Source organism: Dermacentor albipictus, chromosome 1 (genome assembly GCF_038994185.2).
Source record: "Dermacentor albipictus isolate Rhodes 1998 colony chromosome 1, USDA_Dalb.pri_finalv2, whole genome shotgun sequence".
Lineage (NCBI taxonomy): Eukaryota > Metazoa > Arthropoda > Arachnida > Ixodida > Ixodidae > Dermacentor > Dermacentor albipictus.
The window spans coordinates 110,236,785-110,253,427 of record NC_091821.1 but is presented as its reverse complement, the minus strand read 5'-3'; the positions used below and the strand labels follow the sequence as shown (position 1 = coordinate 110,253,427).

Below are 16,643 nucleotides of genomic sequence, written 5' to 3'. Positions count from 1 at the left end.
GCCTCCACGTGCTTTGCTCATTTTCACTACAATGCTTTACAGTAATGTGGAGTTACATTGCAATAGGATGGATAGGTGGGCTAGTTGGAGTTGGTAATGCATAATTAGAAAACTTAGAGCGCAAAAAAAGCACTGGACGTAGAAAAAGAACACATACCACATGTGCGCGTAGTGTGTCTTCCTTTTCTACTTCCAGTGTCTTTCTTGTGCTCTAAGTTTTCTAATAATATGGAGCGTTACGAAATATTGTACAGTTATAGATAAGGGAGCTTCTGTTGGCGGTTTTAAGAATGTAAGAGATGGTACTATTAGTCAAGCTTCAGTCAAAGGTTGGACTAAAATTGACTGCATGCTCTATTGTTCATGCCTCCTATGATGGTAAGGATTGCTCGTAATAATTTGTACAGATGCTGTTAAAATGTTGATGGATATAAGCAACCTACGGTGGGACATGTAAAGTTGCACTTGATATTAGTTGAACACAATTATCAAAGTAACACGCACTTGTGAGCATCTATCTTTTGAGACATTGCTAAAACATCCTATACTTCTGATCAGAAAAATGACTACCTGAGAGATGCTTCTGTGTCTTCACTGCTGCTGTCATTTAAAAACGATCTTGCCTAGTAGACCAAAGCATAAATTTTGAGTCTCTTTATTGAAGCAGTACTAGGAGCACCGGAGGCTAATCTCATCAATACCTGCAGTCAAAGTTTTATTTTTCCAGACTTCCTCAATCTGCCAGAAATGGTCAAATCTGACCAATAGTTAGATCAGTCATCATTTCTTTCGGTGCGAATGACGTTGCTAGTAAAATAATTCCAGCTGAACTGTTTAATAATGTGTAGAAGAACTGTTGAGCAAATTGATGGATTTCTATAGTCTAATAAGGGAAAGAGTTAAAGAATCATACCCGTGCCACACGGGCATAGAAAATGGCATTAACTTTCTAATGCCTTAAGATTTAATGTCATTTGTGTGGTGCCATGCGAGCAAATCAAATGGCATTTGCTTTAATGCTAATCATCACCGAAGGCATTTGCCAGAACTCATTCGACTAAGAAATGCATACTCTCGACACCATAGCTTGCTCAGTGCGGTTTACTTAATTTGAAACGACATCCTATTTAGCTGGAAACAAAATTTTCAGGTGTTTAAGCCATACAGAGCACACAAACAAGCACAACCAGTTTTATATAATGCAAAAAAAAAAAAACAGAAGAGAAGCTGGTGCAAGCGGGGTCATGTTAAATTTTGGTAACAAGCATGCAAGACAGCGACAGACTAAAGCTAACAGCACCATAGTATGTTTAATTCTACATTTCACTACCGTTGAAGGCAGGTTGAACTTGTAAATTAATGTTTATCTTTTCATTATTACCTTAAAATTGCTCACTTCAGGAGATGCTGTTATTGACATCATCGAGTCAAATGTCATTAAAATTGGGCGTGTGACAGCTCCGCTGAAAAAAATGTCATTCAGGAACTTAAGGCCTTAACTACTGGATGCCATTTTCTCTGCCCGTGTGGCACCGGTATAAGACTTGAGGCATGAGATAAAACAGCATTTGTCTACTATTGCTTACTCATTATATGCGTACAAGTACTGCCATATAAAGCGTTTAGGGTCCCTTAGTGTCATTTTAAGCACAGTTAATAAGCTTGAAATCTATTCTATAACTTGAAAGAGCGTAGGTTAGGGCGTGTTGGTATTCCATAACTGAGGTTTTTTAGCGCACGAAAAGGGACGAGAGACAGTGGCAGCGCTGTGTTCCGCGTCTTGCCACTGTCTCTCGTCCTTTTTCTTGCGCTAAAAAACCCCAGTTATTCTATAACAGTTAGCATTTTATAATCACAGTGTGTGCCATGTACAATTGCTGTAGGTCTACTGATCGCAACCCCTTGGAGCACATGAAGTCATGTGCAGAGTCATGTTGCCTGTTACTATGGTCACAGCCAACTTTAACGTAGTTTCCATAGTGGAATTGAACCATCCAGTTCCATTCAATGCCTGATTTTACCACAGCCTGACTAGTTATTCTTATAAATTGGTTGCACTGCAGCTTGAAGAAGAAAAAAAAACAATTTTCGAAATCCATGCACTGTTTTCTCTTTCTTCTTACTCTCACTTTTACTCTCAAGAGCAATAAGGTGTACTTCTGCGACTACCCATTTGTGTTCAACGCTCAAGCCAAGACGCTCATTCTGCAGACAGACTCTCGTATCCAGATGCAGGTAACAAAGCTTGTTTGTTCACATGTGTTTGCTTTGATATGCCATTTTCAAATGTCTGGTTTTCTGGATGTTATTTTGCTTTTCATTCAAATTATAGTACATAATTAAAGAAGTACTAATGCATGACTTTATTTTTATGGATAAATGTCGACCCATTAATTACTGTTTGAAGCTTCAGTTTTTCAAAAGCACTGCATATAATTCTCATAGTATTTTAATGCTGTCAGTTCAAATCAAGTGCAGCGTCATCTTGGGCTTCAAGCAGAAATCCTCATTACATCACATATAACCAGAGGGGATGGTGATGTGGTATCACAAACCACTGACATACAAGTCTGTTGGCTTGTTTCATGGCTGCGTGCCACATTTTGACTGTATCCCCAAATGCTGAGGTAAGGTGTTTGGCACTTCATGGATTACTAGGGGACAGAATGTAAAATGGGCGCTCTGCATAGTCCTCGGCTCTGCGTTCTGAGAGAAGCAACAGAAGAGGACAGTCAGGCTGATCTTGTGTAAAATGTGGACAAATGCAGAGTGAAGAATGAAAACATAGCTATGCAGTGATGCACGCTCGACTTTTGGTGACAGTGATGATGTGGTGTGTGGCCGCTGCACTGGGCTATCCGATGCGTGCATGAGCGGTTTGTGTTACCATGTAACCAATACCTCCGATTTCCCTGATGTAACACTAAGGCCTACTTCAAGCATGAAGCTGCAATGCATTTGGCACAAGTTTCGAACTGGCTGCATTGAAAGACAATATAATTAATGAGTTGCACGCACTTAAGAAATTGAGGTCTTGTATAATCACTGCTGTCATTTGGCCTTGTTGGTGTGATATAGTAGCAATGTAAAGCACTGGAGCACCTGGTGACGCATCTGGCATTACTAGCAAGGCTTTTTTTGTAACTCTTATCATTTTGCCAGAAGTTGACTTGCATACTTTGAGACAAAAAAGAATTTATTCAGAAATAAGGGGTGTGTATAGGGCCCTACATTGCTCTTATTTTGAGGGACCTATTTTAGCAAAACTTATCTGGAGAGCTGTCTAGGCTTGCCACTGATGCAGGAGTCCTTAGAACTTTTAGATATGTTGATGCTTATCTGATAATTTTAAACTGTAACAATGTCCCCTCTGAACCCCTTGTGAATAATGTACTTAACCTCTTTTGGCAGTGCCTGGAGCCCTTGTCACTAACCTGTGAATTGCCTAACCATGACAAAAACCAGCGCTTTCTTCACATTAAGTATACATTCCATGTTAACTGGACCTGCTGGCAATACGAACCACGAGGTAATAAACAGCTTTTGCCAGGTAGCTCAGCTCACTCCAAACTAGTGAAGAGAAGCATCATCGGTCTAAGCCTTGAGAACACTCTTAGCAAATTGTGCGGTCACCTAATGATGTCTCTACAGTCAGTCTGCCCGCCTTTCAGAAGCAGGATATCCATTGCACATTCAGGCAGTGGTTGCAGAAGGCTTGATTAGGAAGTTTCGTTTGGGTGTGGAAATCAACGTTCCGTGTAGTGTAAAAGATTGGAAAAGAGTAGCTGTCATTCCATATTTACATAAAATTTTGCGTTACCTGAAAAAGCTGGTAGAAAGGGCTAATGGCAAAGTAATGTTTTGGGTCTCATGCAAGTTAAAAACTACTTCTAAGGCCAGCAACGCTCCACAAGATAAGATGCATGCCTGCAAGAAGTGGCATAGAACACGATTTTTAAATTGTAAGGAATGAGTAGTCCACGAGATGCCTCTTTCCTGTGGTAAGCAGTATGTCAAGCAGACAAGCTGTTGCATAGACAACAGATTAAGAAAACATTCTAACGATGTTAACAAAGGACGTGATGGGTAGCTAGGACTGCATTTGAAGCACGTGTGGATGCAAGCCACTTTCCCAAAATACCGCAGTGTTATTGTTACACAAAGACGAACTAACAAGATTAATCATTGAAGCAGCGAAGATTGCAACATTGGGCACGGATTGCGTCACCGCACCGTCCATGTCATTGACCAAGAAAGAATTGTCATATAAGTGTGTCCTAGTGTGTGTACTTGGTAGTGTGACCACTTTTAGACATATCAACTTTAGTCAAGAGGAAAGAAAAATGCCATGTCTGTGTGCGTGTCATTTGCGGTGGCATAGGGTTGTAGTGCATGTATATCTTTGTGCCTCTGTTTTTAAATAAACCAACTGTTGAAAGTTAGCACTCGTGTTGTGTCCTCCTCTGTTGTAAGCATATTAGGGCCAGCAAACAAGGACGGAAGGGAGACGACAACACAATGCGCTAACTTCAATTTTTAGCATATTTAGCTGGCGCTAAATATGCTTTCAATTTACCAACACGCCCAACAAATGGCAATGCTACAATTTACTCCTCTGTTGTCTTCGTCTGCTCCAGTGCTTTACATTATTACTCATATAACCATTGAGTTGGTAGCTACATAATAAAGCAAAAAAAATAAATGGTGTAAAAGTTTGTGTCAGTATTCCTTTAAGCAGCATAGAATGTTTTCACACACTCAACTTCCTGAATTATAGTAAAGTAAAGCTGTGTTCTAATGAAAAGTTTTTATAAAGTACAATAAATTTCTTTTAAGTTAAACTCTGTTGGGGCTGACTTTACGGTAAGCATGACTATTTGAGGACTGTAATTTAGATTTTTATATACATCCAGCACATGTCTGTTAATGAGAACTTCTGATAAGTTCTGAACTTCTGAACTTCTGAACTGTCCTCGGCCGGTAATCATTAAATTACTGGAATTCAGAACAAAGGTTGCTATATTGAACAACGCCCGGAAACTTAAGGGAACTAATATATATATAAACGAGGACTACTCTGCACGGGTACGGATGGCACGTAGAGCGCTGTGGCAGAATTCGCAAGATATGCGCAAGAATGCTGGTAAATTTAGACTTAAACACGACACACTCACGATTGATGGTGTTCGTTACATCTGGGACACTGATAAGAATGTCATTGTTCAGGCTTCAGCGCGTTCGCCTTCAACGGTGTCAGCCTCTGTGCCTTCGGCTCCCGTGAAATCGGCTTCTGCAAAAGCGACTGGCAAGAATAGAGCTTCGGCTAATACTGCTTTGGCTCGTGTTGACTGACGCTGCGAGCAGAATATAACTGTCCTCAATGTAAATGCGAGGAGTGTACTCAACAAAGTTGAAGCTCTCAGTTGTTTGGTGGAAAGCCACAACCCATCAATTGTCTGTCTTAGTGAGACTTGGTTACATGAATCTGTTATTGATATCGATATTTTGCCTCCCGGTTATGTACTACTTCGGAAGGACAGAGATGTTGGCCGTGGTGGTGGTGTGGCAGTTCTCATTAAAACAAGCCTTAAATTTTCTTTATTACCTGAACTTCCTGGCATTGAGGCTATTTGGTGCAAAGTATACAGCAGAGGTATTGTAATAGTTGTTGGTGTTATTTATCGCCCTCCAAACCCCGACGATATTTTTCCTGCTATCAATGAGTACCTTATTAGTAACAAGTTGTGTGGTTGCAAATTATTGTTAGCTGTGGATTTCAATCTCCCCTGCATTAACTGGAGCACACTTACCCCAACTGGCCATGATAGGGCGCTTTGTGCTTCCCTGATCGACCTGGTTATTTCATTTGGGTTAACTCAACTTGTGGATTTTGTAACGCGCGAAAACTCAATATTAGACCTTGTATTTGTAAACCAACAACTCTTATCGCACGGTGTTAAATGTGAAGTCACCGAAGGCTTATCTGACCACAAAGCAGTTGAAATTGCCTTGAACTTAGTGTGCCCTCGACTAAGACCTGCATTCACAACCGTTTTGAACTTTTCTGCAGCTGACGATACTTCCGTACTTGACACTTTAGCCTCAACTTTTGATGACTTCCAATCCTGTAGTGAACTGTACAATGTAGACACGCTGCTCCTTAAATTTTGTGACATTGTCCATGAATGCCTGTCAAAGTACGTGCCCCAAAGATGTATTAAACGGAACCAAAGACACCCTTGGTATAATAGGGAGATAATTCAGCTCACTCGTCGCATTAAGCGGCTGCGTAAGCAAAGCCGTTCCGAGTGTAAGAACAATGCTTCTTTATTCAACACGTTGAAGTCTAAATTAAGAGCAAAAATGCAAGAGGCTAAGAGCTTTTACTTTAATAATACATTGGCTACATTTATGAAAAAAAATCCATCTAGGTTCTGGAGATCGATTAGTCCTGCATCGTCTGTACCTTCTTCCTTTATTCTTAATGACCAATCCTGCTCCCAATCTGAAACTAAAGCCAATGCCTTCAACAACTTCTTCGAATCTGTTTTTTCTACCGATAATGGCACCAATCCCCCATTTTCCGCGAGCCGCAATCTGCCCTCTCTTCCAAATCCTGATGTAACCTCCTCTGGAGTACATAACCTCATATTAAAACTTGATGTAACGAAAAGCCCAGGCCCAGACGGCATTCCAAATATGTTCCTAAAGAGGTACTCGGAATGGTGCACAAGCTATCTGACTATAATATTTAAAAAATCAATAGACTCTACAACAGTTCCCCAGCTGTGGAAATTGGCTAATGTCGTGCCCGTATTCAAGTCGGGAAACAAACAAATAATACCGAATTATAGGCCAATATCTTTACTTTCCACCAGCTCTAAACTATTGGAGCACATTATTCACAAGCACATTGTGGAATACCTAAATCCCAACAATATTCTTTCCCAATCGCAGCACGGTTTTCGTGCTGGCTATTCCACTGTTACGCAGTTGCTTGAATTTACGCACGACATTGCTTCTTCCCTTAACAGCCGAGGACAGCTTGATGCCATATTTATTGACTATTCTAAGGCCTTCGATTTGGTTTGCCATGCTAAGCTTTTAGTTAAACTTCGTACATATTTTGGTGACAGCAAGCTGGTTGATTGGATAGCTGATTACTTACGGTCGCGCTCTCAGTTTGTTACGTATAACCACACGAAGTCGTCAGAGGTACAGATTACATCTGGGGTGCCGCAAGGCTTGGTGCTGGGGCCGCTTTTGTTCATTATTTTCATAAATGACGTAGCAGAAATCATTGGCGATACTGAAGTTAAACTTAGAATGTATGCAGACGACTGTGTAATCTACAACACCATCTCTGATGCTCATGATCAGGTTGCGCTAAATAACGGTTTTTCATTGTTTTGTAACTGGAGTGAAACCTGGCAAATGTCTATTAACTTAAAGAAGACTGTAGCAATGACCTTTTCAAACAAGAAACAGCCCCTTTCTTTTACTTATACTAATGACGACGTCGGTCTAATACATGTTACGAAGTTTAAGTACCTCGGTGTAACTCTAGCGTCAAATTTAAAATGGCGCAAGCATGTTGAAATAATCTGCAATAAGGCTCGTCGAAAACTTTGGTATCTCCAGCGCATGTTAAGCAACTCAACAAGAGAATGCAAATTGACTGCGCACAAAACTTTGGTCAGGCCCATACTAGAATATGCATCGGTTGTTTGGTCACCTCACCTCAAGCACGACATAGCTATGTTAGAATCTGTCCAAAAAAAAAGGTCTGGTTCATTTTTTGTCGCTATGACCGGCAATTCTCGCCTACTTCGCATGCACACGTTTTAATGTTGCAATCTCTCGAACACTGGCGTAATTCTGATCGCGTTATCCTTCTTCATAAGATAGTTCACACCGGCTTGAGTGTTCTGGTGCCGATTTCTTTTGTTGCAGCTTCTGCACGCTGTACTCGACGATCTGATCCCCTGAACATTGTGCCCTTCAGGTCGAATATTGATTCTTTTAAGTTTTCCTTCTTTCCGCGGACGGTGGATTTGTGGAATAAACTTGATAGGTCTCTGCGCAGACTCGGTACTGAGGATTTTGAAAAAGAATTGCGTAATTATGTATTCTGGTAATGTTTTCTAGTATTCTGGTGAATTTTGTTAAAAGTACTTGAAATTGTATTTTTTTTTATTATTATTCTGTACTCACTCCTGCTATGTCTCAGAAACTGAGACAGCAGTATTTGTAAATAAAATATTCTAGGTATCTTCACACATTAAAATAAGTCTACTGTAATCAGTTGAACAAGTGTTGCGTAAGTTTTCTTGTTAGCTACAACTGCTATGAAATAGGGTTTTAATGGGCATGCTCAGTCGGTAACTAATCCTTGCCTGTGTCAGTGATGCCTCCTACAACAGACAAAATTTTCTGCTTGGGGTAGATTTCAATCATCTATTGTTGAGTAGGCTTAATAGCAGGCATTTAACCCTTTCAGATGCCACTTGCCATTTGTAGAGAAAAAAATTTGCACAATAAGCCGCCTAAGTAGGCCTCAGTAAAATATATAGGTCAGTGGCGAACAAGAAACTACCTTTTTTTTTTTTTTCCAGGTATGTACACAATTGTGTAGTAAGCAGCATGGTTGTCAGCAAATTTCACAATGCATCTTGGGCTTAGAAACTGTAGAAGCAGTTGTGCTCTTGTATCAGACAGGGCAGCAAATCCTGAATGGGTTTCTAATTTACAGTCAAATGACTCTGAGCTGGCTCTGCTTCTGGCATTGGCCTTCTGAACATCTGGCCATGGCCTTCTTTCCTTCTTTGGAAGTCATGTTCACATTTGCATGTTTTGTTTGAATGCTGTGAGTATTTGTTGCTTCAAAACTAACTTTGAAGATGAACTCAAAGATATATCACAAGAAATGTATGGGGTTGGGATGATATCCACATTCAAGAGGCTTTCGGGCTGTCCACCGAGCACTGCAGTGCAGTGTTGGTTGCTGGCTGCCTCCAGAGCACCCCAGAGGCCGCCATTCCTGCACTCTACACAAGAGTGACGGTGACTGTTATAGTGTCTGAAGTGTTTCGGCCTTTCAGACGCTGTGTAAGCCAGTAAGCAGACTTACGTGTTGCTTTTCCCCATGCATGATCCGTTAAGTTCAGCGTGTCCACATATATGACCCTTGATGAATGGTTCTGAAAGCAACTTGGTAGGCCACTCACTATAAACTGCTTAAAGAAAAATATTAAGTCGGGCTTGATTGATAAAATGTTAGTCCAGAAGTCTACCATCATTTTCTGTGTCCCACTATATCACTTTGCTGCATAGAAAATTGCCGCCAGAGGTGCGGCTGCTGCTGCTCCTCAATTTTAACTGCCCAAGCCACAAAGGACAAGTTGACATAATCTTCACATGACATCCCTTTATGCCACTCTCTGTGAATCAGCCAGTGCTAACGTAAGATGAGAGGCACCGTAGTCCATAACAGGTGGCGCCGCTACAGTTTTTGATTTTTGCCATTTTCTCATCTACAAAAGCTCTGTTCTTGCTATGAATGACAGACTTATTATTACAGAAGCCTGTCTAGCTCAACTTAATATTTTCTTTTAGTGTCCCTTTAAGAAATTAGAATAGAATTGCAGACAGAGAAGAAGAGAGTAGTGTACAAACTAACACAGAGGCACGAGTAAAACAGACTATTGTCAGGTAATGACGATATTCTTTTTTTACTGCTTTGAATAGTTGAATACAGTTTCAAATGCTCAAACAATATGAGAATGAAGTGTTGCAAATATTATTTGCCTGAAATGCAGTCTCAAATATTTGCAAACACCTTGTAAAAAAAAAAAAAAACTCCTCATTTAAATCATTCTTGCATGTAGCCACATTTTGCCTTGTGAATTAGTATGTTAATTAACCCTTCGACTGCCACTCCCGGGATAACTCGGGGACTGACCCTTGCGCAACCCTTGCCACTTTACAGTCATTTTGTGTTTTGAGCACACCCCCTTCCTCTCCCAAAGCAGCTTGGGCGAAAACGGCTGCTGTATGCCTGCTGTGCCATCTGTGGAAAGATTATTTAATCATACAAAAAACTTGTAAGGTAAATTTTTGACTGCAGATGGAGCAAATGTCTGAGCGCTCTGTCGCTTTGTCTCGGCAGGGAGCCCTGTCGAACCAGTGCGGCATGTCCGACCATATCTTTAAATGAAATAACTTATAAATTGTTGATGAATTCTGATTGGGAGAAAGCAGCATTGAACTCGCTCTTATGCAACATAAATATGGAAAGCAATATGCCAAATCAATATGGAAAGAAACCCCAGCAGTGGCTGAGATGCAGTCGAAAATAAAACCTTGTAGTCAAAGGGTTAAAGAACAAAACTGGCAATTTTTTAACTGTTCCAAGATATGAATGGCAGTGCAACTTGAAAATAAAAATTTTTATGCCCTGTCAATTGAAATGACAATTAAAAGCTTGTTTTAAAGAACCACTGTGAGTTCTTACGATGGTTCAATATTTTACTGATGGGAACTTTGTATGCCAGTGCAGAAAAACACTAAACATGTGCATCTGTTGTGTATGTTTTCTCCTTGTCTTCTTTTATCCCTGTTTTGTTAAAGAGTTTAGCCCGTTTTATGTTGACCTAAATGTTACCTGGTTAAGGGGTTGGTTATTGTGCCTGCATGTTATGTTACCACTGTTCAGTGAACTCATGTTTATGTGGTAAATATATGATTGCAAAATTTCAAAGCACTTGTGTTGTTGCTGTAAGAAGAGCAGCTTTTATTTTGTTGAGACCTCCTATTTTACAGTGCCTGTTTGTCCTCATGTCCCACAATGAATTTGCCTCTATGTCTGACTGCGTGCAGCAAGCAATGGAATCAGCCTGCCAGCAGACAATTGCCAGTATGATTTTGCCTGTGGTGCCACCTTCTAACCCATACTTGGTGCTGTATGTTGGGCGGGAAAATATTGTTAATGACACTCTAAACCAGCTTGCTGACCAATCTGCTGCAGACCTCAAGAAGCCCCTAAAGGTGACTGTACTGCTCTTCTTTAAGGTGATTTATTTCGAAGTTTGTGTGAATATGCTTGTTCATATTTGGATAAAATAGATCTAGTCATATTTATGTGCTGGGATAAGAGGTACTCCATACATTGTCGGCCCCTTTCGATTTTTGTCTAAAATATAAACATACCGTAAAATGCAACATAATTTTCATTAACACATTGCATATCAGACAGACCACACAAACATGGTTCAGAAGTGATCATGGCTATTCATGTATGCTTTCTTTAGCAACAAATTGTTTTTCCTCCAGCATTGTCCTGTCCACTGGGTCCAATTTGTCTTCAGCATGTGGTAAATGTTTGATGGATGCTTTGTGATACCTTGTGGAAATGGGTTTGCACAAGGCTCACTCACCCTACGAGCAACAGTCAGGAAAGGGCACAACACTCCTCCACTCCGCGGCGCACAAAGGCACTGCGGCAGTGTTTGTCGGCTCTCTGACACGGCACAGAGAAGGGTCTGGAGTCAGATCGCCAACAAATGCGGGTTTAGTGCGACAGTCACGGTGCTTACGGGCAAAACCTCACTGCAAGACTTATTGAGTACACGCGCCTGTTGCGCTAGGGCTAACCAGGTAGTGGTCCGCCAAGCGTGAGAATAAGAAGTCTTGGGAGAAAAGGTCCCACATAACCACCTCGTTGAGCGCCTGTGAGCATCTGCTGCAGCGATAAAGCCATGAAGCACTCAGTGGAAGAGAGCTCGTTTGGAGAGGGCGCCTGAAGGCCGCCATTTTGGAGGCCAATCAGGATGCATCCTGGTGATGTTTGCTTGTGCGGTGACTCTCCATGACTCGACCCTCGGAGGGAGAAGTACGGTTTGTGTGAGAAATTAGCACCGGTGTGCTAGCTGTGTCTGCGATGTTGCCGTTACGGCGGCAGTTCCTAGTGATTGAGCTGGGGCATTGGGGGTGGGAAGGCACCTCAATCCCCACAACCTTTATAGGAGAATTTTAGAAGAGTTGATTGTTGGGCTAGTTGGTTGTCCATAATTGAAGTAGTAACTTAGCACAATAAAAACATAGAAACAAGAAAGGTGGACAAGGGCAAGCGCTACTCACAACTGTTTAATGGAAGGAAGGAAAGTACATATATATCCTCTTGTCATGCAAGCACATACCAACCAGAAGAGAACAGGCACATGCACATGAAAGTCGGTTGTGCAAGAAGTTAAATTTCGCATCTAGTAATGAGATAGAAGGCTCACTTATGCACCTATCTCTATTCTTCTTGATAAAGAAGGCCTCAAGAGCGAGCCTGGAAGAGGCGTTGCTCTTGAGGCCTTCTTTATCAAGTAGAGATAGGCGCATAAGTGAGCTTTCTATCTCATTACTAGATGCCGAATTTAACTTCTTGCACAACCGGCTTTGATGTGCATGTGCCTGTTCTCTTCTGGTTGGTATGTGCTTGTGTGACAAGAGGATATATATGTACTTTCCTTCCTTCCATTAAACAGTTGTGAGTAGCGCTTGTCCTTGCCCACCTTTCTTGTTTCCATGTTTTTATTGCGCTAAGTTACTACTTCAATTATGTATAGGAGAAAGCTGGGAAAAACATGGGTGTTGCTATTTTCATGGCAAAACTAATGCACTAAACAATATTACATGAATTTTAGACTTTTCTCTCTCTTGGCTGCTTTGAGCACTCAGAAGCTTGGCAAAGGCATTCTTTGGCTCTGTTTTGCCATTGTGGACCTACACAAAGACCCCATCATTATTCTGAATGCTATACCAGACCTCTCTCTGGAGGACTCTCTTATCACATTAAACAATGCATTAATGATGTGCCACCCCGCAGGGGTGTCTGCGTCAGTAGGCGTTAGGTGTGTTGTGACACGATGGACCCGAGCATATACTGGTTGTGCAGTCGTGTGCAGCTTAGCCATGTCTGGAAAAAAGGGAATCCTTTGAATGGAGCTGATGCAGAGTGCTTGGAGCTTTTAAGGCCCCTTGATGGAGGCATCACACCCCTTTGGCCTCGGCTTCACGTAGACAGCATGCCCGGACTGACTCACCCAGGGGAAATCGGCAGTCACCTTTTCCTGTCCCTCTCTCCGACCTTTCTCTATTGCTTTCAATCTTTCCCGTCTTTTATTCACTTCTCTTTTGAGTGTCCAGGTGGCAAGGGTTAATCTTGTGTGGAACAATCAACCTTGATTGTATATATTTGGTTTTATCATTAACTTGCAATTGGCATCCACAGGATGTGTTTCTTACAAGTCTTGCAAGGCCTCTTGTTGGAATTCACAGTAGGTGGCTGGTGTTGCTGCCAAAATAAGAATAATGTTTTTGAATAGTTCATTTCCCACTCTTCCTGATCACCCCCAGAAAAGGGGGCACACTGAAGAAGTATTCAAATTTTTGGGTAAGCAAACTGTAGTCTTTTCTAGCTACCACATGATCCACTCTGATAAACCAGAAAGGAAAGCAAAATTAATCTTGCCTTTCCTTGTTCCAAAACGACTGGCTGAAACAACTGGTTCTGGTTGTAAAGCATCGAAGATGGCTAGTAGTGATCTCCTTTTGGAACTCCGCGATAAAAAGCAACATGACAGGCTCCATAGTCTAGTATCATTCGTGGATGTTCCTTTAAAAGTGGCACCGTATCGAGCCATGAACTAGAGCGTTGCATGGGCCTGGGCCGGCACGAAAGCCCGAGCCCAGCCGTCCGAAGCATTTTTCGGCGGGCTCAGGCTGGGCTCAGGCTTGAAGCGTCAAGCCTGTGCCGGACTGATGCTCGCTCATTAAAGGGCCTAAGCCGTTGCTTCGAGCACAAGTGAACATTATGCATTGCATGGTCCAAGGCATTCTGTGCCAAGCTGAAGTAACACATGGAAATCTTAGTATACATTAGGAAATAAAATAGAAAAACAGATGAAGTTCTAATTTTTTTTTCTTTTCCACAGAAATGAACATTGTTTCTGTGTAACGAAAAATAAACAAATAAAAAAAAACGCTCTTCAAACCGTTTCCCTATTACCGCTACTGCAAGGTGTGTCGCTTTCTACTTGTGCGTTTATTTTATGCTGTGTTCTTATGAATTTGCCAATTTGTATATATACAGTGTGTCCGTAAAGTCATGGTGCACTTTTGACAGGTCACAGGAAAGCAACAAAACATAGAAATGTGAAATCGCCAAATAAAAGGAAACAAAAGGAAATAAATAAATAAATAAATAATATTGTCCATTGCCTGGATTCAAACAGAAGCTTCTGGCAGAGAAGCCCGATACTGCAACCATTGTACCATGATGCCAAAACTCATCATAATTTTGGCATGAAAAGCCATGGGAATTATTTAAAATTATTTAACATGTCGTCATGCGTCAAAATGTGAGCCATTGTGCATTCTGAAAATGTAAGCCAATCCCGAAGGTAGTGCAGTCTAGAATTGTGGGCAGATCCTAAAAATAGTGCAGCCAACAAGCTTTAGAGCCGCACACTACTCCTACTACCCTCATGCGAACAGTGGTGTGATTTACTGCATTGCAGAGTAACTGTGCCCCAATCTCACCTCCAACTCGCTTGTGAAGACTGTCTTTCATTGACTTCAACTGGAGGTTGGACCATCCTTCAACTTTTTTATTGCGCAACCTTACCCGAATTTGAGGATAGCTTCATTGTGTAACAGTACACTTGTGGTCAACTAAATTTTAGTTCCACCAGCTTTGTGGTCACATGCTAGTGATGACAAATGAGGTAGCAAATGAAACTAAAATAAAGATTTGCCTAGGTTGCCACATCAAAGAAATTTGGGCCTAAATTCATGGAAAAGAAGTGCAGCCCTTACACTAGAATATATACCATATTTCAGTATGCATCATTTATGTGTGTATATGTGCATCACTTATATGTCTTTATATCTTCTTAATTATTCATTGCCATTCAGTGTTATTTCTACGGGTGGCTTCATGTTCATATGTCACTATAATTGCCAGTGTTGTAATAATGATGCCATTCTTTCATGACAGTGGAAATCTTTTCATTGTGGGCTATTGCTTTGTATTTTGTTGCAAAGGTTCAATTTCATGGAGAAGATGCTGTGGATGCTGGAGGTGTTAAAAAGGCAAGCCAATTCCTGCTACCTGCTATTATTTTTTAAAGAGAGTGTAAGCAAGCACACTTGCAAGATTAATATATTCATTGACATAATGTACATGCATTTTTTATGGAGTACAAGTAATCAAGCTGAACTGACGATGGTTTAGGATGCTTACTAACGACATTCAAACTAAAAAATTTGCCAATGAATATGATATTCCCTAATGCGAAATTTGAGGGCAGCTCTATATGTGTTTTCATTTCGTGATATATTGAGACATTGCACCGATCACTGCACCAACTGGCAGGGTCGTGACGTGCAGTGCTTTATATAGACCGGCCACACAGTTGCCACTTCCCGGCAACTGCAGCTTATGCACTCATAACCTTTAGTGGGAAACGCTTGCGGCGAATGCTGTGCACACAGGTGAGCTTTCTGGTTCTTTTTTTTTTTCTTTCCTCTGGATGCACGGGCATGAGCGCCATCTGGTGGTGCTTCAAGGTGGCTTCATTCACTTACGTCCTCGCTTCACTATCACAGCCTTCTGCTTTTCTCCTCACCCTTTCACCATACTCTCCTCCTCTAGTTTCTGCCTCATGCTTTCACCGTAGCCTGCTCCTCCGCTTTCCTCCTTGCGCTCTCTATGCTATCACCTTCTTTCATTCCCTGCTGCGCTTTGCATTTGCTCAGTTATGCCGAGGGAAGACGAAACTTGCTGACGCTCAACACAGGAACAGGCACCCAAGAGCTGTGCTCTAAAAACAGGGCACATGCTTCCTGTGCACCTGCCTTGTTTTCTTCTGCTCAGGCTATTTATGCTCGAATGTTTTAAATCAAGTTGAAATGGGTCAGTATACCAATTCAGGCGCAAGAATGTTGAATGTAAATATTATATGGTGAGATATGTTTGCTTTTTGTTTGAGAAAGAATATGACACACAGATTCTAGTTTAATATTTAGAGTAGCCCTTTAAAGCAGTGTTTCCTCAAAAAGCTGTTAAAAGAAATGGGCTGCCTACAAAAAAATTGATTGTTTCAAGTAGCACTGAAAGCATGTTTTCTGTGGAACTCAAAAATTTTGCATGTTAGCAACTAGCCCTATGAACAGCTATGTGTACTGTAAACACAGATATACTATTAAAAACATGTATGTGAGTTAATGACGTAGTCCACAGCAAACATGCATAACTGAACTTCTCCATTGGTCCTTTAAGTTGTCTTGTAACATGCCCTCCTCGTTGAAATTTGTAATAAACTGAGTATGACATTTTGCAATGATTTATTCATAGGCTTAAAAACTCGCCTGTAACAGAAAATATACAAGATGATCTTTTTATTGGAAAAAGGTTTCTAAATATGTGATTTAGGGGAGACACTGGTGGCTGATTTTTAAGAAAAATTTTTGTCATATGCAAATGAAATTTTCAGGCAAGGTATATGTTAGCCTGCTAGAAGCATATATGCAATCTATTTTTTCTTATTTAAGTAGTTTTTGAGATAATTAATACCATCTGAAAATCAATTTGC

General features: G+C 41.0%; 1 protein-coding gene across 6 annotated transcripts in view; it reads left to right on the top strand.

Annotated features, from left to right (window-relative positions):
- Positions 1–16,643, top strand: part of Herc4 (HECT and RLD domain containing E3 ubiquitin ligase 4) — a 283,320-nt gene that overhangs the window by 163,354 nt on the left and 103,323 nt on the right. For 5 of the 6 annotated variants that reach the window (XM_065439437.1, XM_065439436.1, XM_065439434.1 and 2 more), the window contains 3 exons: positions 2,143–2,235; positions 10,879–11,070; positions 15,094–15,141. In XM_065439437.1, coding sequence (XP_065295509.1) covers positions 2,143–2,235; positions 10,879–11,070; positions 15,094–15,141 — 333 coding nt within the window. The remainder of the gene's footprint in view (positions 1–2,142; positions 2,236–10,878; positions 11,071–15,093; positions 15,142–16,643) is intronic. The other variant, XM_065439433.1, reaches the window with a different exon arrangement.